Consider the following 23,609-nt stretch of genomic DNA (forward strand, 5'->3'; position numbering starts at 1 on the left):
CGTCCGGAGGGAAACGTTTCCCTTGTCAAATTCTTTTTACCATTAAACTACTATTCTTCTTCTCTTCCTCCTCCTTCACCACTTCTCTTCATGTGCTGGCTGGGCTTGCTATAGCCTTATAGGAGGCAAACATGTACTACAAAAATATTAGATGTGCTTAAAACCATCGAACGTGAGATCCATAATAAGGCATAAGAAAATGTGTAGTAAGCTCACCATTTTTTATTGTAGTGACAGTCGATCTAAATCTAAATATTAAGATACGATGATATGCATTTGCTTGCTTTCCATGTGGGCTGGATTAATTCCCCTTTGCTTTTTATTTGGATTTGCAAAGACTACTGAAGATGGTGTATCATTAACATGCAATGGCCAAAATTAGAGTTTCCAGAAAATAAACTAATGCATCTAGTAGAATATATGGTCAAGATTCATAAAGAAACAACAACAAAACTATGGATATTGACCTCGTTGTTATTCTTTGTGCATATATAGAAGTCTAATCCGAGAACGATTCAACCTGCAGATGGTCTAATGTGTCCATCAAGGTGTTCAGCTAGTCCATGCAGGCTTGATGGTACCTTCACACGTGAAAAGAAAAGAACTTCAACTTTGTGGGGTTATGGCCTGGACGAAGGCACTTTTATTTTTTTTCTGCTTCTTCTTTGTAAGTTATAAAGTCTAAAACCCATTTTCTAGCGCAGCAAAGGATGTACAGGTTTTTAACCACAGTTGATCATCCTTTAAACAATATATTTTTTACAGAACAGGAAAACGACAAAGATATTATGTGAACCGGGTGTTGTGTTCTATTACTTCAGGATAGTAGAACCTGGCCAATGGTTGGTCATATGAAGGAAAAAGGACCAAAAGATGTTTCTGTGAAGAAGCCATATCATCTCTTATTGCACATCCGCTCCTGGGTTGTAGTCATGCTCTCTTCTCTCAGCTTCATTGTCATCTTTTCAGCCTAGAAAATCCAACACTCATCAAATAATTACAAAATTGGAAGAACAGGTCACACGTTTGAGCTACTCGGCCCTCCATCTTGCCAGCACATATGGACTGCAATTTTGGTACGCTGGTGTCTTACCTGGCACTCGCAAGAAAAGAGTGATGCAATATTCTATCAGCCACATTGGACTTAATTTTTTGTTGGCAAAGGTAGGGAGTTGGTGTTGGCAACAAAGAGAAGATCCATAATTTGATATAAGCACAGAAAGTGTAACTTAGAAGCTAATAATACTACCTTCTCCCTCGAGTCTTCGTTTAATCATGCACCTGTAAACCATTATTTTGTCGGCCATTAAATAAATAACATTAACGGAGGGAGCATGTAATTCTTGCTGATGAAGTAATACTTTATTCTGCAAAAATAAGCTACTTTTGTCATAAGGCAAAACCACCAACAATAATGTGTGTGTGTGTGTGTGTGTGTGTATACTTAACCTAACACTATAGAAATAATCTTAAAAGGTCAGATACACATTCTTCATGGAACCAGGGACTTTTGCCTATTAATAAAATTAAATCTTTGGACAAACCTTTCACTGATGTGAATGCATGGGACAATAAGCTAGGAACTCTCAGGGCATCCTTCATTAGTTTCTTCTGACAAAAAACTTGACAATTTGGTTCATCTCCTTGATCCAAGAATCAGAAGATAAGTCAGAAGAATATACCACATCAACCCTGTTCCATGAAGCAAAATCAGTTCATTAAGGTTCCCCTAAAGACCAACTAACAAAACGATGGTTGAAACATTCAACTTCCATTTATTCTATGATTATACAGGACATCAACATCTGACGGAAATGTCTAGCATAAATGGTCAACACAGCAATAGCTTACCCTTTATAAGTTACAGTGTGTGTAGATTGCCCAGACAGTGCAGCATCAAACACCACTACCACTTTTACCTATGCAAGGATTACAGTGATGAATGGTGTAAGATAGCTGATGTAAAGGAACACCATATGACCCTCGAGAGGAAATTATCTATTGCAGTTACTGTCTTAGAGAGTGACAGGAGATTGTGCTCCATACTTTGATAGATATATACAGTCGTATTTTATTTTATTTTCACTACAAATAAGGGAATAACCAATACCTCTCGTCATCCTAGGAACATGGGAAATACTTGTAACAGCTGGTGTGCGTTTATCTGATAATAACGAGTGACGCACTACGTCACATGACGTGACGCTGTTACATGTTCCAGACATATCTGAACGCGGCGGCACTACATGCATCTGATGGTCCGATCCCATCAGGATCTGTTTTCATCTCTAAATTTAAGAGGGGACAGTGTCGCGTGTTTCAGTAGATGCATTACTATAGTGTAATAATGCATTGGGTATTAATGATATTCTGAAACTGTAGTACATACCTCAGGTGAAGCACGGCGAGACAGAGCTCCAGTGAAGGGCAGAGCACGGGATTACGGAGGTCCAGCGAAGCCGGCGGTGCACGAGCGGACGGTGTTGCCCTTTTTGAAGGTCGGTTATCAAAATCCTCTGCAATGTTCAGTTCAGTGATGTCATCTGTTTTCTGCAGTTACAGCAAAAATCAAAGGTAAACCTCCAACCGTTAGTTTATTCGTACAATATTTCAGATTTCGCAAAAACACTACGTTGATAGTCTATTAAGAAAATCGCTAATTCAAGCCAAGCCTAAATCTACTCCAGTTCTCTTGCAGCTAGGTAATGTCAGCTTACCTAACATCAAGATTAAATAATGAATTGCTTATTTTCTAGCATAAAAACACCATTGGCTGGTCTAGCAAAAGGGAAGTCAAATAGTAATGTTGGTGTTACATATTTCTGCATAACCTAATTTCTCAGTTCAAACGGTTATCTTTTCCCATTACAGAAGGTGTCTCCAGTCCCATATGGTAGCCTCATAACAACTCCCAGATTGAACTATGCAATTATAACTATAACCAAATGGCAAAAATCAGGCACAAGAATACCACGTTAAAAAGGGTTCGGGTATAAGCATATGAGATAGATGATCCAAATTTTGAACAAATATTCTGGTGAGCTTAGAATCAATTAAGTTGTTGGAGATTGATAATGTAGGGTCGAGATTTTAACAAAGAAAGCATCATTGTACTGGTAATGAAAGGGGAAAGGCATCAAAGAGAACACCTAGAGAAGGATTAATGGAACCTGACTACTATTTTGTGTTCAGAGTATATTCTTCACAGTTGCCTGACCTATGATCCAAATATGAACAATTACTGAAAATACCTATCTTGGCCCTCTTAGGCAAAGAAATTGTGATAATACCTCAAGTTTTAGTAGAAAACAAGAAAAAATTCTTAACTAATACTCCCTCCGTTCCAAAATAGATGACCCAACTTTATACTAACTTTGTACTAAAGTTAATACAAAGTTGAGTCATCTATTTTGGAACAGAGGGAGTAGGTTTCAGTACTCTTTTATACTCTGTAGTCAGCAGGCATACAACACAAACAAACGATGGGTTTGCTATAATGTAAGTAATGCAAAATACAAAATTTAGATGCTTCTCAAAAGTGATCAAATACGAATTTACCACAATTTCACAGCAGATTGAAATCTATAATTTGCTGCATCTTAACTTCAAACAAAATAGGTCTGATCCATTCTTGCCAATCGAAAGAGATATTAATCTAAGAAATCAAGCATACACAGCAGATTGAAATCTATATTTGCTGCATCTTAACTTCAAACAAAATAGGTCTGATCCATTTTTGCCAATCGAAAGAGGTATTAGTCTATGGAATCAAGCATACACAAGACATACCTTTGCTTCATCTGTCCCGATGACAAAGTCTGAATCACCAGTGAGGACTCCAACGTCTGCTACTTCCCGCCGCTGGGCAGAGGAGTGAAGAGCGGGAGGCCAGGGCCGTAGGAGAGGCCGGGCAAGGCGGGGGTGCAGCGGTGACCTGGGTGCCGGGGAAGCAACAATGCGAGGCGACAACGGACGAAGCGAAGCAGGGAGAGGAGAGATGCCTGTTTGGAGGTGGCTCATAGTTGAGGCGCCGCCGGCGGGCAGGCTGGAGAGGCGGCAGCTCCAACCCTAGTTCGTGAGAGCCCCTATGTCTCCAAACGTGGTCCGGGGCGGCGCGACTCGCCGGAGTGGACCAGGGAGGAGTCGCTGGGGCGCGTGGCCGGCAGGAGGCGAGCGCCGCATGGCCGGGGGCGGCGCACATCGCCGATTGGCTGGGACGGAGTCGGGGTAGGAAGACGATGGGGTAGGTGGGGGATGGACGTGTTGGGGATTTTGGGTTGGGTCCTTTTCTTCTTCCGCCACCTTCCGCGAAGCATCCTCCAGCACGCTCGCCCACCCGAAGCTGTCGCCGCCGGCGCCGCCCCTCACCTTCTCGTGCTCCGCCGCTCCTCCGCCTTCTCGCGCTCCGCCGCGGCTGGGAAGGGAGAGTCTGGATAAGATAGAACAACGGATCGCGGATTGATTTCTTACCAATGCAGGGGGGTTTTCGGAAAAAACGAAACGTAATCTCAGATCCACTTAAAAAGGGACCGCGGCTTGAATTCTCAGAAAAAGGGAGGACTTTTTGCAAAAAGGCCGATGACGGACGACCCGAAGCAGTCGCTCCTAATGTCTCAATTGATATAGTCTCCTTTATTTCCATCCCACCACTTTCGTTCGGTTTTTTTTTCGTCCGTTTTTTTGTTGGTTTTTTCGTCCCCTTCTCGCACCCTACCCCACGCACGCACCCAAAAAAGCCATCACGCACAAAACACCGCTCCTCTCGATCCCCTGATGCGATCTTCCTGGCACCGTCGCCTTCGCGGATCCGCCGCCACAACCATCGCCTCGTTCCCGTGAGCCGCCGTCGCTCCCTCTCCCAGCGTCGCCTCCGCCGCCATGGCCCCTCCCCTTGCGCCCCGAACTGCCTCGCGCACTCGTCGCCCGTTCTACCACAGAGGAGGCGAAGACAGCGGCAGCGCGCCGCCCTACTTCGCCGGTCGCCGCCTCGGCTGCACTCGGCGGGCGCCACACGCCGTCTCCTCTCCATGGGAGTGGCGGATGCCAACGAGGAAAGTGGATCGACCTGGCCATGGGGATGGCACTACGACCCCTGCCAGCCTCCCGCGTCGCCGTGCCTCCCTGCATCGTCGCCTCCGACCTCACCACGTAGGTAATCTCACCCATGTCCCCTCCGCACCTCCTTCCACTCCATCCTCGACCACCCCCTTCCTCTCACCTCATGCCCATTGTGGTGGCCTGCAGCTCCTGTGACGAGTAATGGGGATGGAAATATATCAACAATGGGGTGTGGTTCGTTCCTGTCAGGTTTTTTTCTTTGACGCTGCCGCTCCTGGAGCACCAACTCAAAATTTTCTCATATACTGGTGTTGCCCGAGCACGAGCACAAGGCGACATTTTTGCTGGCCATCTTGTTCAACACCTACTGGTATGTGACCTGTTTGATGAAACGATGTACCAACATTGTTCTTGGATTTTTTTTATTGCTGGTTGAGTTGAGACATTGCTCGTCAGCACACGTGAATGAATACTTCTTTTTGGTGTTTGAAAAAAGTAGGGGAGGCGGAGGAGGCCGGCAACAGGAGAAGGCGCATGCCAGCGAGGAGGGCGAGCAGAAGGGTGCAGTGGAGGACGATCAGGGGGAGACGTACGTGCCGTCGGGATTGGTCTCCTCCTTTTTCATATCGCTTACTTTTGCAGTTCTGAAGTTAATTGTTCATAATGCTTATTTGTAATGTATTTTTTGAAATCTAATCGCTTATTCTTTGTGATGTTTTTGTTTTTTAGGTGAGCGCTCAGGCCTAGGTTTGTGTTGTTCTCGACTTGAGTATATGGGGCTCGAATTGTGATGGATATGAGGTGAGGAAAGAAGGTTTGGTATGCAATTATGGTGTACACTAGAGAAACATGTGTTTTTTTCCTATGAAGACATCTGCCCCTGCAAACCTCCACGTGCCGCCGATGAGTTCGTCGTTGCCGATGGGATCGCCGCAAGGTGAGTTGAATCAACCTAGCACACAACGCCGTGATTGGGAGATGGGATCATCTGAGTCATGCGTCCCTTTAGCCTCCTCCCCTCCAACGTCCATGGCTCTGTGATGAAATCAAGGTTGACTGATGTTTGATATGAACAGAATAAACTCTACAGGTCAAATGGAAAATAGAATGGGCTTCCATATGATGGATGTACATGGGGGAAATAAGTCTGATATCTTGGTGTTTCAATCTCAGATTGAATTCTTCAACAAGATTTAGTCCAGGAGCAAGTCTACTGAGAAGAGCAAGGGTGTCGATCATGATTTTTTGTTTTAGTTGACTGTAGGTTTCATGTGGTATGTCTCCAGGTTCGTTATTTGAATTTGTTTTTTTGTTAACTTCTGACGCTATAGATTTTATATCAGTAAAAGTGTCATCCTTGGTGACAAGATGGGACTATATTAGAGCTATTATTAGTGTATATGCTAGATTGGATCAAATGTAGACATAAAAATGCATCAAAACTGCAAGCCCACATCTGATTCAACACACTTCCACTGTACTGTTTGCGTGCATCCTGCTGCATCCTCTCGGACCATAATAGAGTAGTATTATTGTTTTTATCATTTAATTGTTTATTTATCCTGAAAGTTGAAAGCGGGTTAATTCTTTTTTTAGGCTGTTGACATCCATTATGTGGCGTAGGTGTTGCATCGCGCATACAACTTAATCCCACACCACTTTTAGCAATGGCTCGTAATGTGGCATCTCTTCCACTATCAATGCCCTTTACCATAACTTCTGCTCGTTGCAAACCTACTGTGCGAATAGCATATACTGCTGTTCTTTTGATCAACATAGGGTGATGCTTGGTAGTTACCCCTCTCTCAGCCTTGCAAAGTTTGGGTGTGTGAGTTTATAACTTGGACACCTCACAGAATGTTGGTTCGAATATTCCAAATTGATCATGTATATATCCCTAGCAGATCTAAGCTGTCACTACTCTTTTTGGTTGTCAGGAGATGTGTTTTTTATCCCAGCTTCTAATGATGAAAAGAAGTAGTCAAGAATAAAATTTGATGTCCTTTGGCACCTTACAAGATGATAAAGATCAACACTGATGTTCTGATGTTTTGATAACTGCAAAATAGGAATGCATGGTACTTACGTAACCACATCTGTTTCTGAAGGAAATATGCCCTAGAGGCAATAATAAAGTTATTATTTATTTCCTTATTTCATGATAAATGTTTATTATTCATGCTAGAATTGTATTAACCGGACACATAATACTTGTGTGAATACATAGACAAACAGAGTGTCACTAGTATGCCTCTACTTGACTAGCTCGTTGATCAAAGATGGTTATGTTTCCTAGCCATAGACATGAGTTGTCATTTGATTAACGGGATCACATCATTAGGAGAATGATGTGATTGACTTGACCCATTCCGTTAGCTTAGCACACGATCGTTTAGTATTCTGCTATTGCTTTCTTCATGACTTATACATGTTCCTATGACTATGAGATTATGCAACTCCCGTTTACCGGAGGAACACTTTGTGTGCTATCAAATGTCACAATGTAACTGGGTGATTATAAAGTTGCTCTACAGGTGTCTCCGAAGGTACTTGTTGGGTTGGCGTATTTCGAGATTAGGATTTGTCACTCCGATTGTCGGAGAGGTATCTCTGGGCCCACTCAGTAATGCACATCACTATAAGCCTTGCAAGCATTGTAACTAATGAGTTAGTTGCGGGATGATGCATTACGGAATGAGTAAAGAGACTTGTAACATACCGATGACAAAGGGAACAACGTATGTTGTTATGTGGTTTGATCGATAAAGATCTTCGTAGAATATGTGGGAGCCAATATGAGCATCCAGGTTCCGCTATTGGTTATTGACCGGAGACGTGTCTCGGTCATGTCTACATTGTTCTCGAACCCGTAGGGTCCGCACGCTTAAAGTTCGATGACGGTTATATTATGAGTTTATGTGTTTTGATGTACCGAAGGTAGTTCGGAGTCCCAGATGAGATCGGGGACATGCCGAGGAGTCTCGAAATGGCCGAGACATAAAGATCGATATATTGGACGACTATATTCGGACTTCGGAAAGGTTCCAAGTGATTCGGGTATTTATCGGAGTACCGGAGAGTTACGGGAATTCGCCGGGGAGAAGTATTGGCCCTTATTGGGCCATACGGGAATAGAGGAGAGAAGCCAAAAGGAAGGAGGCGCGCACCCCCCCTCTGGTCCGAATTGGACAAGGGGTGCAGCCCCCTTTTCCTTCCCCCCCCCCCCCCTCTTTCCTTCTCTCCTACTCCAACAAGGAAAGAAGGAGTCCTACTCCCGGTGGGAGTAGGACTCCCCCCTTGGCGCGCCCTCCTCCTTGGCCGGCCGCCTCCCCCCTTGCTCCTTTATATATGAGGGCAAGGGGGCACCCCATAGACACAACAATTGGTCGTTTGATCTTTTAGCCGTGTGCGGTGCCCCCCTCCACCATAATCCACCTCGATAATATCGTAGCGGTGCTTAGGCGAAGCCCTGCGTCGGTAGATCATCATCATCGTCACCACGCCGTCGTGCTGACGGAACTCTCCCTCAAAGCTTGGCTGGATCGGAGTTCGAGGGACGTCATCAAGTTGAACGTGTGCAGAACTCGGAGGTGCCGTGTGTTCGGTACTTGATCGGTCGGATCGTGAAGACGTACGACTACATCAACCGCGTTGTGCTAACGCTTCCGCTTTCGGTCTACGAGGGTACGTAGACAACACTCTCCCCTCTCGTTGCTATGCATCACCATGATCTTGCGTGTGCGTAGGAATTTTTTTGAAATTACTATGTTCCCCAACAGTTTCCGTCTTCACTTTTGGGAGGATATTTCTTACACCCTTTATGTTGACTTGTCCCCGATCGTAATATTGCAGCATCAATGGGCATGAAGGGCGTGGGTTGAAGACCAAATATTCTACATTGTTCGGTCTATTTAAAGGTAACTGTACTAAACATCCTGTTCTTACTGCTCTTTACTCTTTAGTTAATACCATCAGTGCGGCACTCCTCCTTTTTAACGTTCTTTTAGTTAGTAGCAGTATTTTTGAAGTGTTTCTACCATTTTTATGAAGGTTCTAGCGGTGTTCACGATATTAGGCTGTAATTGTTGCCAGCCTGATCTTGGTAAATTTTCCTTGCTTAGTCTTAATATTGAAACTTGCTCGGAGGATCCAACCAAGGCCACATTTTTTATAAATAAGATGCAAGATTCTATTCTGTCAACAGGCTTTGATGTGTCATCAGCAGCTCTATTACAAGTCTCTAGAGTCGGCTTACCCCAGTTCATGTTACTGCTCTTTATTCTTTAGTTAAAACCATCATTGTGGCACCCCTGCTTTTAACATTTGTTTATTAGTAGCAGTATTTTAAGAGTGTTTCTACCATTTTGCTGGAGGTTTTACTGGTGTTCACGCTATTAGACTGTAATTATTGCCAGTCTGAGCAACGTAAAATTTCATTAGTCTCGAATATGGAAACTTGCTCGGAGGATCCAACCAAGGCCACATTTTCAATAAAAAAATGCAATATTCTGTTCTATCAACAGGCTTTGATCTGTCATCAGCAGCTCTATTAGTAGTCTCTTGCATTTTTACCTTTTATGTTCAAGTATCCATAGAAAAGGTCACAGTACATCACTTTCATTTATATCGGATGTGCGCAACGAATCATCTGGTTACAATTCTGTAGATTTTCCCGCCACCCTTTGGTTTGTAGTTAGTACCGAGTATTATAGTCCGTTTAGGCCTTGGAGTTGCGTAGGATATGGGAGCAATATGGATGCTAAAGGAAACCAATCAACAGGTAACCATTGCGCTGTAGAGAAGTGGAACAACATTCATGGTACTGCTATTGTTAATCGAAAGAACTTTTTTTTGTTAACATGGTACACACTAACGTGTGCATATGCATTTTTCTCCTGTAGTCCTAGAGGGATAAAGACACATACAATTACGATGGAGGTGACAGGCCTGAAAATGTGAGAATTGAAGCAATATATTCCCTTGTATATATGTTTTCTCTTTTGAAATATATCTCAATGGTTTTCCAATTTGTTTCCTGTAAATCTCATATTTTAATACTCCTTAGACCTTAGTAATGCATAGGTGTAATATTTGTTGATATTGCAATTTTGAAGGATCTACTTTTCTTGTATAGCTCTATTTTTTTTAATCTTGAAGGCACTACGAGAGGCCCTAATGACATATATACAGTACTAACAAGAATATGGGGGCTTTCATAACTTGAGGTAGCTTCCATCTTCTTGTTGTGTATTTATTTTTCTTAGATGAAAATCTTACACTAAGAAGTGGGGTCTCTCAGAAAATTATCATTGTTATTCTCCTTTTCATTCTTTGGGCTTTGTTTCTCAATATATGCTTCTACAAAAAAAGTAGATCGGCCCCATGTTTCCACCGTGTCGGGTGTCTCGGGTGGATCCAATCCCCCCAGCCTCCAGGGTCGCTGTCTCCTCTCTCCCTTCCCTCCGTCGTTGCTGGAGGACGCTAACGGGCTAAGCCTGGGCGGCCGACGATGATGGCGGAGGCTCCTGCCTTCACTGCATCGGTGGGTCATGCGGAATCTCCGGGCACATGGAGCATCGCCAAAACCAGCGCCCTGACCCCCGACGTTGGTTCGACACAAACACATGGGGAAGGGAACTGCATGTTACAATGTGAAAATGGCTAAGGAGACATCAGATCTACCTTCTTGGCTCGGAGGGTGTCAGGGTGGCGCACAACTCCCCCCTATCGACACAAACACATGGGGAGGGGAACAAGACGAAGAGCGGGACGGTTGGCGGGGGTCTCCTCGGCGGTCCGTGGGGAAATACGATGTGAAGAATAGAGTGCGACATGACAAAGGTGAGATGGGCGTTATCTGGTTTCAATGGAGAGGGCTCCAGTGAAAAATGTCCCGCTATGGCGGGAAACAGAACGGGGAGGTGAGGGTTCGGCAGGGAAAGAGAAGGGTGCGTTGTGGGTGTGGGGTTTTTTGTTGGCCCCGCACATGTTAGAGATAACATGGTAGATAGTCTGGATAACCATATTTCTTCCTCACATATGGATATGTATGGATTTGAAGATGCCCTATTGTCCAGACGGTTGAATTTTGGGGAGTCTGTTAGATGTTCGTTTGATATCCGTTCACACTCGAACGTAGGAGGGAGAAATGAGCTTCCACTTTAGAATTTAATTAATTAATTAATTATTTATATGCATTGTAGCCCGTAGCAACGCACGGGCGTTTTACTAGTTATTTATTAGGGACTAGTATAATGCCCGTGCGTTGCCACGGGCTTTTGAAATATTTAGGTTGAGTTGTATAAACATAATGCATGTTTAATTTCACATGTAGAGGAATGTGGTGCCTTGCCATGTGCTACGAAAATATTTTGCTAGAATTATGTAAACATAATGCATGTCAAATTTCACATGTAGAGACAAGATAGCACGGGCAAAGTTGGATATTTATCGAAGTCCAATTCGCTTACAATGTAGATTGCTCAAAAAAGATAAATTAATGATATCTACATATAGTGATGATCCAACTAAAATTCTATTATAAATTAATATCTAGTTGTTGTGCTTAAGAAATTCTCACACAATATTAAGAATTTGTCTTCAGTTTCATTCGCACAATATTTGAGCAAATATAATAAAGCATTCTTCCTCGGCTTATACACATCTTACACAAGCAACGTGTAACGAGAATACTTCATGTCAAAGGTCTTAAAATATGCAACGGAAAATACTCATGGTACTAACCGGACGAAGTAATTCTTTACCATTCCACCATAGCATAAAAAACATAATAGCCAGACACATCCTGCAATTTCCTAAATTATTATTATTTTAAAATAGTGATAACAAAAATAAATGCTTGTATTTTGAATATTCATGGTTTTTGTAGTACATTTCTCGGAAAAGTTACTTTCTATTGTTTCCAGGTTTACCCCTCGCTTACTCACTCACTCACCCACTCGCTCAGTCCCATCTTCACGCTCATTCCCCTCACTCACCCACTCCCCCAAATCCCTAGCCCGCGGCGGCGACGCACCTCCCCCTCACCTGCGTCGGCGATGCACCTCCCCCTCACCTGCGTTGGCGACTCAGCCGTGTCGCCGCCCTTCTCCCCAAGCGTCGCCTCCTCGCATTCTCGTCCGCGTCGCCTCTTCCTCTCGCCCGCATCCTCTGCATCACGGTCGAGCCAAAGTTGGTTGTTTTAGCGAGGTCGAGTTGGAGCCTGACGAGCGCGGGCACGGCGGCCTTGTTCTGCTCGACGACGGCGGCGACGGACGCTGGCGCTCCTCGTCGCCATCGACCTGCAAGGAGGAGCGTCGTGTTGGACGCTGCCATCCCAAACGCTGCTGGTGCTCCATCGCTTCTAAGTTCCTCGTCACCTGCTCCTAGGTCGCCCCCGAAGTCGAGCTCCCCACGCTCGACCTGCAAGGTTTGCATCCTTAATTTTCCCCACGTCTTTCCAATCTCTGGAGCCTATGATTTGGGGAAAAGCAAGGAGAGATTCTGGAGCTGATTGTGATTGTTGCTCTGGATGGAATATGGATGCAGATGTACTGTGGCCAAGAACTGCTCTCTGCCGCGTGAGTAGATTGGAAAGGCAAGGCGCAAGGAGCGATTGGAAAGGCTGCTGCTGCTCCTGGACGATGCAGCTCCTGATGCCACTACCCCTTGTCGATTCGGGCATGGTAAAGACCACTCGGTTGCACTACTCCATGTGTAGATGATTGAACTTGGGCGTGAGCATTTTGATGCCTCTAAATTCAGTAAATTCGGTACTCACAGGAGTACACTTTCAGTACTGTAGGAGTACATTCTGCCTAGAGTATTTGCACTACAGGAGTACTTTCAGTACAGTAGGTGTACTTGTATTGTTTCTTAGAGTATTACTTGGAGTAAACGTTGTAGTTTAACTGAAATCAACATTTCTGAAAATCATGTTTATCAATGGGTTGTATGTACTGAAATCAACATCTCTGAAATCATGTGTATCGTGCTGTAGTATTATTTTTGTCAGGATTTTAGTACTTTTGCTTGGCTCAAACCAAACTGATCAGATCCATGCCAGCGTACTTTGATTGATCTACTGGGCTCAAACCAAACATTTAGAGTATACTCCATGTTACTCCATTTCAGAGCACATTCTTGGAGTGGATCTGCATTTCAAATAGTTTACAAGTGGGAGTACATGGAGTACTACAGATTAAATCGAGGAGAAGATGGTCCCTGCTCCGTGATGATGCCGCCGTTACCTACGACTTCCTCAACCACCACCACCACGACTTCGTCGAACATGGTGAGTACTGAGTACTCCTCCAATGCTTGTACTCCTATCAATATTTACTGTTGTAATCATGGGGTAGTTAGCTACTGTAACATGTTTCCTAGTAGAATGCCCGTGCGTTGCCACGGGCATTTTAAATAATTAACTGGTTGCATATATAAGCATAAGACATGTCAAATTTTAAGCTAGGAATAGAAAGTGAGTCTAAAATTCCAAGCCTTGCAATATCATTGTCCTTGTTGATTCAAATTAGGCACTATAAATCTCAAAAAAAAAAACTCACCCTAAACTTTGTACTTAACCTGAAGAAAAAATTGCTTAGTTATTCTGATAATATTGCTTGTACAATTATGATAGTTAGGATAATCACCTAGGTATTTTTATTTTTGAAAGGAAAAAAGAAACAACAACAATCATGAGGCCCTTAAGAAATCATGACATGATCCTGAATCTGATCTGCTACAAGATATATCCTTCCTAATGTTCACATCTAGTGAGAAAAACTCCTACCCAACAATATACATATAATATAAACAACCATGTTTTTCCGTATTTGCTAAATAATCACGGGAACAGATGATGACTTGGGGCTTCAGGATCCAATAGTAAATATACAGGATCGACGCGACGAAGCTAGCGAAGAACATCGAGATGGTTCGAACGTATGATTTGTCTGGATTGTAAGGGAGTTTCGCGTGCCCGAATCCACAAACCCACACGTGCGCGCACATGCAGTCTTTGTCATCCTCACCTAATAGAAGCAACATACATGGCTATGCTGTTTTCGAGAACCTTTGCTTGAACAATCAGAGGAGACTGTAGCACCTCACAACAACGTAACTGCACGAGAAAGAGCTTACAACTGCATCCCCAATCACAAATTGCAAATCATGGCATTCGAAATGGGAGACTTAAAGTGCCGACGTATTATTTTGAACCTTTGAGTAGCTCTGTGGTAACAAAGGTGAAAAGATGGAAATGTAGTCAGTTCATTGTTAGACTCATTAACAATAGCAGAGATGGGTAAAAAGAGAGGCTACCTATAGTCCCCATGCCTGTCTGATTTACCTGAACAAAGGCTACATAAGGAAATATACCAACCCAGAACCTATGTGCACCAGCTTCGTACAAAGTTTCTGAAAATGTAGAGTAGAAAGAAAAGTCATTTGTCAGATACCAATCAACCTTTATTCTTAATTTGCATGGGATCTCCATTGCCTAGGTAACTAAACCAAGAAGTTAATATTCCAAACTTCTCCACCAAACTAAATCATTTTGGTAGCTTAATTCCGCTTTATAATTACAAGATTGATCAAGTAAGAGATGATTTTGAGTTAGCTTGTACTATTTCCTACATAATTCTCCCTGCAAATCGAATCAATCATCAATCAGAAAAAAGAAACAAGAGAATAGGATTATTTAGAAGGCCAGAAAAGCTTACTTGGTCCAACAAGCGGTAGTTGCCGGCCTGCTCCAAGGAGTCAAGCACCGTCACGCGAGCGTGTACAATGAGCACGATAACATCAACATCCCGGAGAAACGTGCTCTCCAACCTCATGGACCCACCAATTTCAGTTACATCGAAGAGATCAACCAAGTCAACGACCCTGCGGTGTTGATCCCGGTGATGGGATCATTTTTTTCTGGTGAACTTTTGTCTAGCAGCGAGAAGGTGGCAAGCTTGTCGTCCGAGAGGAAGGGTCACGACGGAGGTTGAAGACACGGTGTATGACACTGTCGGCCGAGGTTGAAGATGTAGTCAAAAGCTGAGCGTCGATACGCAGCATGCCCTCTTCATTGCCGGTGCCCACCCGCGCCACCGCTCTACGGGTAGGATCCGTTTGTGGAGTGTGATAAGTGTCAGTCCATGGGCGTCACCGCGTCCTGGTCGTCCCTGCTGCCGTAGAGGAGTGGCCCTTCATGGCGAAAGGTGGACTTGGGCGGACGGGGTGAATCTTGGTGACGGTGGGCTCAAAGTATCTCTACTCCTGAACAATATATCCCATTGTAATGCTTCCTATGAAGTGAGTGAAAAAACAAAACTGAACATCAAGTCAATTACTTCAGATCTTGATACAAACAAAAGGTGCAATCTAACAGTACACAACTTATGAAATAAAGCGTGATGTCATAGTAATGGAAATAAGTATCTGGATAATGATGTGCCAAAAATGCATGCCAAAATAATCGACACGTCAGTCTACATAGAGTTATGCCATCATGGAGACCTTCAAATAAATTTCCCACAGTGAAACCATACTCTGACAACACAAGCTGGTAAAGAAAGATTAATTAGTAAATCACCAAATATTAAAAGGAACTTATAACCAAAACGCAAAATGTCAAAGTTCAGAACTATGTTGCATAGTTATTATTCTTTGGAGATAACGACAACGCTCGCTATCACCATACTTGTTGTTAATTCAGTTTGTAACCCATGGCTGACAGATGCATCAGGAGACCAGCTTCTCCATGCATGGCCTCAGCCAAAAAGGCTACAATTCAAGAAGACACGAACATGTTCATAAATAAAATTAACCACAGGTAGATGGATTCGGGCATCTTATACCATGGATCATTTTGCTGGCTAAATTTTACGTGGGCCTGGTCACAAAACAATGGTGGGGACGCACGCATGCACAGCAGCAGCTCTCGACCCCATCCCCTTCCTCTCGCTAGCCCGTCCCAACGCCTCCATCTGCAGCACCCCACCGTCGCCGCCACCCAACTTGCCATCCTACGCTGCTCGTCTTCACTCCGAACGGCCTCGCTCCGCCTCCACAACACCTCAGACGATTGCCGCATGGTGTCGCACCACAGATGATGCTGCAGTTCTCACATCCTGCCTCTGGTCCCCGTTCCATGCTCGCTCATTCTCCATGGCCACCACCGCGCTCGTGCTCCTGAGCTGCCGCCACCCCCTGACTGCTCTCTTCCTCTCTCTATTGATCTTGTGAGTCCATGGCTGGAAAGTCAAAAGCGTCTATCATTCTCGATTTACCGAGCCCATGGCATGAAAGTCTGACTACGTGTTTGGATCGAAGACAAACTTTAACTGATGGATTCTCTGACATTGCTCTCTGTTAGAAAACCCTAGGCCCGCATGATTAACTAAAATGCCCCATTCCTTAATCTTCTCCAACTTTATTATGCTATACATGTTACACTGAACATATTCACGGTCATGTCCGTAAATGGCTTAGATATTAAGGCAATATCTACTTTGATCCCAAGACTAAAGGTTTCATAATTCTATCCCTGGGAAAAGTAAAATCTTTATCTGAATGTAACATTATGTATGACTAATGTCTTAGAACTAAACAATCGCCTCGGAGCTAATGTCTAACCGAGGCGCTAATGTCTCTAATGCTCCATATATATCTTCCGACGCAAGATATGGGCGTCCTGACCCCAATGCCCAGATCATGAAGCATGCTTCTTCAATTGTTAAGATGGTATTTACAATGCCGCCGTTCTTTATCAGTGTAACTTTCTTGCTAGCAAATTTAACTGTAACGGTGTAACTGTCAAAACCCGAATGAGTATTGATCTCTTACATCAGTGTTTTCCAGCTCTTGCATATTTCACCTAGTTCAATTAACTCGATTTGCCACCCCCAAAGTAGCATCCCGAGAAGGTGAGCATCTCAGGCTCAAATATTTCATGGCTTATGTGTGAAGAAAATCCACTTGTATTACATAGTAACCACAAAAAACCAAACAAAGGTGGGAGGTGGGACGAAAGAAAACCCGGAACGGAGACAACCAAATGCTCCATTACCGAAAAAGGCTCGTGCCCCGCTTTATATATAAAGCAACGATCACCATACAAACCAACACATACAACTCACCCCACAACACACACAAGGCAAGATACAAGGGTGTATATGAACTGCTAGATCACCCCCATCCACTCCAAGCAACTACATGTAGGCAGGGATAGCACCACTTGTAGTCTCCGGAGACCTCAACCGTGAGCGAGTCACCGTGAAGAGAGAGAGAGAGAGAGAGAGAGAGAGAGAGAGCTGTGCACGACAAGCCGAACATTCCAAGGCGGTGCCTTCAAGAAGGGCACGACACAGGAGTACCGCCACCGCCCGATCCCAAGATCAAGGTTTCCTTCGGAGCAATCGGAGCATGTAGAGGAGCCGCGACGACGCCTTCAAGAAGGAGGCGCCGCCCATAGGCGACGTCGTCGTCGGCTTGGCAGAGCCAAAGCAGGTTTTCACCCCGGGAAGTCCTCACAACCCCGAGGCGAGGCACAACAAACCAGGCCCGCCGGACCTACCCCTCCGGTTGTCGCACCCTGACCACCACACCCCCCGCACGGTCACGGCAGCTAGCTCACACCCGAGCCGTGAGCTCCGCCCATGAGCCCACGCCTCCCACCTCCAGGGCCGCCGCCCCAACACCCATGGTCCCGACACCATCCCCTACCGAAGCTTGCAGCCATGACAGGTAAAGAGAGGGGCGGGAAGGCACCTCCTTTCCTGCCCTTGGACGGTCCCCAGGTCCGAGGCCCACCCCCGGGCCGGCCGCACTCGGCCGCCACCGCCCCGTCCTGCCAGGCCGTGCAAGGACGAGCTCCCCGGTGCGCCACCTAATAGGAGGCAAGGATGGTTCCGTGGCCCTCCCGGCGTCGGATCCATCCCTCAACTATGGCCATCATTGGGAAAGGTCCAGCCCTATGTCGCGACATGTGCAAGCTCAACAGGGGCTGGATTGGAGCCGCACTCAGACCTGCACCGTGGCTGGACAAGATGAATCTCACCAGCGGCCGCTATCCACCACCAGTGACCACACAGCCGGACGGCGAGGTGTAACGGCGACCCAAGCCGCCGCCTGCCGAGCTCCCGCGCGTGCCGAGCCACCCAGGAAACAGCTGAGCTAGCGCAACCCACGGGCACAGCCGCTGCCAGATCTGGGCGCGCACAAACGCAGCCGTTGGCAACATCGCAGCCACCCCTCGCCGTAGAGCCACCCGCACGAGCACCTGACCAGGCGTCGCCGCCCCACACTCAGATGCCACGCCGCCGTGCCCCCTGCTCGCACCGCGCCTTCGCCGGCCATGCCATCCTGCGCCACACGCGGCCACACGGTGAAGGGAAGACCCCCCCCCCCCACACACACACACACCGCCGGAGCCGACCGGGCTTCGCCCGGCCTTGCTCGCAGGCGGCGGCAGGGGAGGGGAGAAGGGGAGGAGGAGGGGGTCCCGGCGGCGACGGCGCTAGGGTTTCTCCCGTGACGCGCGTCGTGGGAGGAGGACGGAGGGGATCGTGTTCGGATTCATACTTCTCCCGGCTTTTATTTTCCAACTGCTCCATTAGGAGTAGAGATATGTCTAGATATATGATTGTAATATTCTAACATTACTTTATTTTCTTCCTTTACCTCACATTGTAAAGCCGAGACAAACAATGTGACCTCACCACCTCACCTAATCTCTGATCCCCACGGCAATTGGGTATCCCTATCCTCCTCTCACCACAAAGCAAAACTCAAAAGACAATGAAAAAGGGAGGGAACAAAAAATTCTCACTCATTGAAGTATCTTACCTAATTAGAGAAACTAAAAAAGGCCAAAAGGAAGTGTCCATTAAAAGGCTAGCAAGTACCATTATATCTAGCTCTCTTTCTGCAGCGCTTGCTGCAGAAGAGATGGGCTCCTAACAAACCTTCCCTCAAACAACAAAAAACAGATGACATGAGTAAACCTGTGGACTCTGTTTCGACAAAGCAGATACATAGACGATGGTAATCTACTGTGAGGAGTGAGCTTTTCCACTGCTTGGCTTACAAATATTATAGAACTTTTTATTCTTTCAAGCATCCGTTCTAGTAGAATGCACGTGTACATACAGAACAATTTCTAACAGTTATTCACCCACATGTTTACCAGAATGTAAAAAAAGATAAAAGAAACTCTTAGAGCTAAAATGATCTCATGTAATCTAGGTAGTAGGTTTGCTCAGACTCACTATTTAGTTATTTTCCTTACAAACTAATTTTCAGTACTTCCATTTTTATGGGTGACTGGAGTATCAGTGATATTCTTAAAAGGTGCGTACTTCAGTCTAGCATATGAAACATCATCTGCCCCCTAAACATTTAAAAGCAAGTAAAATTTAATTTTGGGTGTATGGCCTAATTACCTGAGATCCTCCACAATGATTCAGTGCATAACCAAGCCCATATCTGGTTTGATAAATCTTCTATAGTTTCTTATCCCTGTTAACTGTGCCTGCCTTGCAACTCTGAATCTTCAACTACAACAACAATCAAAGCTTTGTCCTCAGATTGCTTTCAGTAACTACTGCAGAAATATCAGATGATGAGGCATGTGCATAACCACTAACTACACAATAATAAGCACACCAAAGAAAGCCACCTAGGAGTATGGCTGGATGAACACCTAATTTCACTGGAGCTGGTGCCCAGAACTTGATGAACGGAGACACCACAATGTAGGTCGCAACTTGAAAGAATTGTCTTATGAACACCTAATTTCACTGGAGCTTACCTTGAATGCATCTTTGTATGTCCTGTCATCTTACTCCAGGCAGTTAAAGCAAAAATTCCACAACTTTCACCCTGTCAATGAGAGGGCGGACTTCGAGAACCCTGTAGTTACACACAGATGAACTTTTTCATAGTCCCACGAAACGATAAGTAAAGAGAAGTTAAGTGTCCAACAGAACTTTTATAAAGAAATGTTTCTGATAGAAAACTGAAAGGAACTCTTAGATGTAGACTCCCAGGTCGTGCAACACACACACACACAACTTGTTGTGTTCCATTATTGCACCATCAACAATGTCCTTTATACTCTCACTAAGATTTTTGAACGCCTAGTCAGCCACCAAGGTGAGCAACCTAAACCATATGGTGTAACTCTTAGAGATATGGAATTAGCAGCTCCTAAGCGATTCTGTGCCAAGTTTTTTAAACAGTTATTTCTTGTCATTTTCAGACTGGGTGTCTGGCCTCCCATGCTCCAGGAAAGGAAGTCATGAGGTTGATGTATATGCACACTAAGCGGATCTGTTGGATCCCTATTTTGAACTCTATTCTGTATGTAGTGCCAGGTTTTTGAAAATAGGTACTGTGCGATTATTCTGAACTCTATTCTGGATGTAGTGCCAGGTTTTTGAAGATAGATACCTAATGCGATTATTCTGTATGAACTTGCAATACGTACTCCTGAACGGGGATCAGCGCCGGCCGAGAGGATGTGCGTGTCCAGAAGGGGATCGCCATCGGATCCTGGGCGCCGGCGTCTCCTTAACGGGATCGCGGCGCCGTCTCCTGAAGCGATCCTGAAGTAGATCGCCGTCTCCTGAAGCGATCCTGAAGCAGATCGTACGATGGACGGGCGGCGGCTTTGATGTGCGAGGGCGACGGCGAAGGTTAGGATCGCCCGCGGCACAGGGATGGATGTCCGGCGGGGGCGAAGGGGTGGATCGGGCGTGCGAAGGGCTGGTTGGCGGCGGAGAACGATCTGCTCGTAGGGTTTTTTTTGGTACGGGTTTTTTTCGCAGGAGGGTTGCGAGTTAACGGAGGTGGGAGGATGACGAAAAAACCCAGCGAAAATAAACCGCAGAGACTATTCATCAAGTCGTCCATTAGGAGTAGAGATTTTTGTTAGCACGTTGCGTTGTCACGCCATTGTCTCCGTGGACGCGTTGCTTCATTCATTCACGCCCCCGCCATTGTCGTTGGCGCGAAGGCCCGAAACAACAGACGTACGCGTGCCAAATTAAGGCAGCCCCAAAGGACCGTGCCCTCCGACCATTCCTCCCGTCACCTCTGTCCTCCCCTCCACATCTCTCCCGGCGCGTGGTCGGTCGGGGGCTGCCATTGGCCTCCGCCGCCACCGCCCGGACCACGTACGTCGGCCGATCGCCCGATCAACTAACCAGCCTGCAGACCCCTACGCGCGCACGGTGTACGTGTCCCCATCTCCGAAAATGCACCGGTGGCTCATCGGGGGCTGCGGCGACATGCGCCCGCCCCGCCGCCGCATCCAAGAACCGCAAGTCCAAGGTACCTGCGTGCGCCGCCCACGTTCTCGGATCTTAGATTGCTCCGGCGTACGTGCACCATGCATGCATGCATGCATGCGCGCGCTCTAGAGTAACATTTGGGTTTCCTTCGTGTAGAGGAGCCTCGGCCGCGTCGGCGCACGTCGTCCCCGCCGAAGCTGAGGAAGACGAGCTCGGAGCCGATTATGCTCTCCCTGCCCAAGGACCTGGCGGAGTTTCGGGCGATGTCTGTGTACGGGAACCTCAAGCTCTTCACGTACGACCAGCTCCGGCAGGCCACCGGCGACTTCAGCCCCACCCAGATCATCGGGGAGGGCGGCTTCGGCGTGGTCTACAAGGGTGTCGTTGGCGCTATGGTGGTCGCCGTCAAGCGGCTCAACCCGGAGGGCATTCAGGGCGACCGGGAGTGGCTGGTCAGTTTCTTTCTATCGACATACATCATCCATTATCACCATTGAATCTTTACGAAACCAAAACACGGGAAGTCGCCAAAAAAACTGCTTTGAAGAGAGTGAGTTTTCAATTTTTCACGCAAGATACAAATGGATTTTTACTTTTTTTAGTAAGGTTTCGAGATCTTTCTATGGTTCCGTTATGAAAATAGTGGAATCGGGCCTATGGAAAAAATGTTAGAATTCCTTTAACACGTGGTTTTCTTTTATAGGACACAAAATAATTGCTGCAAAATATTTTATGGATTGAGTCATTTTCATAAGAAAAGTGTAGGATTCTTACAACTAGTTCCTAGGATCTAGAAGAGCATCTGCACACACACAGAAATAATCCTTTGTACCGAAACTGAACTGAGTGTGATATACTCCCTCCGTACCCAAAATCAATACGAAATCGACGACACTTATTTTGGGGCGGAAGGAGTAGTGATGATTCTTGAGTTAACGATTTGATTGATTGTATATGGTGTCAAACTGTGGACTGTTTGTGTGCATGCAGACAGAGGTGAGTTGCCTAGGGCAGTACAGCCACCCGAACCTGGTGGAGCTCATCGGCTACTGCTACGACGACGACCACCGGCTGCTGGTGTACGAGTTCATGGCCAAGGGCAGCCTCGAGAACCACCTCTTCCGACGTACGCACGCCCACATCAACGATCAAACCCACTTCTCAATCCGTTAACTAACATGCCGCATGCATCGGATGGAGCAGGCGCGTGCACCCTGTCGTGGACGACCCGGGTGAGGATCGCGCTGGACGTGGCGAGGGGGCTGGCCTACCTCCACGGCGCGGCGCGGCCCATCATCTACCGCGACTTCAAGACCTCCAACATCCTGCTCGACGCCGACTTCGGCGCGAAGCTGTCGGACTTCGGGCTGGCCAAGGAGGGGCCGGTGGGCGGGAAGACGCACGTGTCCACCCGGGTGATGGGCACCTACGGCTACGCGGCGCCGGAGTACATGGCGACGGGGCACCTCACGGCGATGAGCGACGTCTACGGCTTCGGCGTTGTGCTGCTGGAGATGCTGGTGGGGCGGCGAGCGCTGGAGCCGAGCCTGGCGGGGAGGGCGGGCAACCTGGTGGACTGGGCGCGCCCGATCCTCATCCGGGGCAGGAAGCTGGAGAAGATCGTGGACGCCAGGATGGCGCAGCAGGGCGCCTACTCGGCGCGCGCGCTGGAGCGGGTGGCGAGGCTGGCGTACGACTGCCTCAGCCAGAACCCCAAGGTCCGGCCCGCCATGAGCCGGGTCGTGCTCGTGCTCGAGGCCGCGCTCGCCATCCCGCCGGAGGAGGTGGACGACGGCGATGGAGGCCGTGGCGGCGGCGACGCCTCTCCGACTCCGGGCCGGTGATCGATGTGTTGTACGCGATGTTGTGTATGTAGGTTTTTGTTTTGGTAACTGCGAGAGGTAGGTGTGTGTGGGTGCGTGTAAATTTAAATGTGGAGAGAAAGCGCGGTTTGTGGACGAACTACTCAAAATCGTTTTTTGTTCAAAAATAAAATGTGTTCGTGATGGATACAAAAAAAAGAAAGCAATGTGTGGCTGCTGGGATTCGAGCCCAGGTCTCCACGGCCACAACGTGGAATTCTCACCACTAAACTACAGCCACATTGTTGAACACATACCGATTCCCTTCGATAAATAGAAATCATAGGAGGCAATCCAAACGAACTTCAGTGCTGCTCCTTTCTTCCTGGGCAATCGACAATGATCCACCAGGTACATCGTGATCTATATTCCGTAGAATCAAGTTACATATTGCTGGACCTTT

General features: G+C 46.4%; 2 protein-coding genes, 2 long non-coding RNA genes and 1 other non-coding gene across 12 annotated transcripts; 2 read left to right on the plus strand and 3 right to left on the minus strand.

The window, feature by feature from the left end:
• Nucleotides 1-672: 672 nt before the first annotated feature.
• LOC123166403 (uncharacterized) lies at nucleotides 673-4,557 on the minus strand. 7 transcript variants are annotated; one of them, XR_006483498.1, is made up of 5 exons: nucleotides 3,790-4,557; nucleotides 2,390-2,550; nucleotides 1,852-1,919; nucleotides 1,250-1,692; nucleotides 673-1,093 (listed from the first exon to the last, which is right to left on the minus strand). XR_006483498.1 is itself a non-coding variant. In XM_044584201.1 (3 exons), exons 1-3 carry the CDS (start codon nucleotides 4,018-4,020, stop codon nucleotides 1,602-1,604), a joined length of 483 nt encoding a protein of 160 aa, XP_044440136.1. In that variant the 5' UTR covers nucleotides 4,021-4,550; the 3' UTR covers nucleotides 673-1,601. The 7 variants fall into 7 exon arrangements, 1 of the variants encoding a protein (XP_044440136.1); XR_006483497.1 differs by having other exon boundaries at nucleotides 673-1,367; nucleotides 1,545-1,692; nucleotides 3,790-4,553; XR_006483496.1 differs by having other exon boundaries at nucleotides 673-1,281; nucleotides 1,545-1,692; nucleotides 3,790-4,551.
• Nucleotides 4,558-4,701: 144 nt separating this feature from the next.
• On the plus strand, nucleotides 4,702-7,312 carry LOC123166405 (uncharacterized). 2 transcript variants are annotated; one of them, XR_006483500.1, is made up of 4 exons: nucleotides 4,702-5,152; nucleotides 5,245-5,428; nucleotides 5,555-5,647; nucleotides 5,788-7,312. It is a non-coding gene; the product is annotated as an uncharacterized lncRNA (long non-coding RNA). The 2 variants fall into 2 exon arrangements; XR_006483499.1 differs by having other exon boundaries at nucleotides 4,706-5,152; nucleotides 5,558-5,647.
• A 4,697-nt stretch (nucleotides 7,313-12,009) lies between these two features.
• Nucleotides 12,010-23,356, plus strand: LOC123166521 (probable serine/threonine-protein kinase PBL17). The gene is made up of 7 exons (XM_044584328.1): nucleotides 12,010-12,487; nucleotides 12,607-12,743; nucleotides 13,192-13,351; nucleotides 20,312-21,384; nucleotides 21,501-21,796; nucleotides 22,335-22,470; nucleotides 22,548-23,356. The coding sequence occupies exons 4-7, from the start codon at nucleotides 21,309-21,311 to the stop codon at nucleotides 23,186-23,188; spliced, it is 1,149 nt and encodes a 382-aa protein (XP_044440263.1). The 5' UTR covers nucleotides 12,010-12,487; nucleotides 12,607-12,743; nucleotides 13,192-13,351; nucleotides 20,312-21,308; the 3' UTR covers nucleotides 23,189-23,356.
• Nucleotides 19,533-20,674, minus strand: LOC123166522 (uncharacterized). The gene is made up of 3 exons (XR_006483577.1): nucleotides 20,540-20,674; nucleotides 19,862-19,962; nucleotides 19,533-19,654 (listed from the first exon to the last, which is right to left on the minus strand). It is a non-coding gene; the product is annotated as an uncharacterized lncRNA (long non-coding RNA).
• Nucleotides 23,357-23,375: 19 nt separating the features above from the next.
• On the minus strand, nucleotides 23,376-23,447 carry TRNAH-GUG (transfer RNA histidin (anticodon GUG)). The gene has a single exon. It is a non-coding gene; the product is annotated as a tRNA-His (tRNA).
• Between the last annotated feature and the right edge of the window lie 162 nt (nucleotides 23,448-23,609).

Source organism: Triticum aestivum, chromosome 7D (genome assembly GCF_018294505.1).
Source record: "Triticum aestivum cultivar Chinese Spring chromosome 7D, IWGSC CS RefSeq v2.1, whole genome shotgun sequence".
Lineage (NCBI taxonomy): Eukaryota > Viridiplantae > Streptophyta > Magnoliopsida > Poales > Poaceae > Triticum > Triticum aestivum.

What these genes read in the sequence shown, in the direction of transcription:
- LOC123166403 (XM_044584201.1), bottom strand. Translation starts at nt 4,020, where the DNA reads ATGAGCCACCTCCAAACAGGCATCTCTCCTCTCCCTGCTTCGCTTCGT. An exon ending in TCGGGACAGATGAAGCAAAG is followed by an intron (nt 2,551 to 3,789) that starts GTATGTCTTGTG and finishes CTGTAACTGCAG; the next exon opens with AAAACAGATGACATCACTGA. An exon ending in CTCGCCGTGCTTCACCTGAG is followed by an intron (nt 1,693 to 2,389) that starts GTATGTACTACA and finishes TTCATGGAACAG; the next exon opens with GGTTGATGTGGTATATTCTT.
- LOC123166521 (XM_044584328.1), top strand. Translation starts at nt 21,309, where the DNA reads ATGCACCGGTGGCTCATCGGGGGCTGCGGCGACATGCGCCCGCCCCGC. An exon ending in AGGGCGACCGGGAGTGGCTG is followed by an intron (nt 21,797 to 22,334) that starts GTCAGTTTCTTT and finishes GTGTGCATGCAG; the next exon opens with ACAGAGGTGAGTTGCCTAGG. An exon ending in CGAGAACCACCTCTTCCGAC is followed by an intron (nt 22,471 to 22,547) that starts GTACGCACGCCC and finishes CGGATGGAGCAG; the next exon opens with GCGCGTGCACCCTGTCGTGG.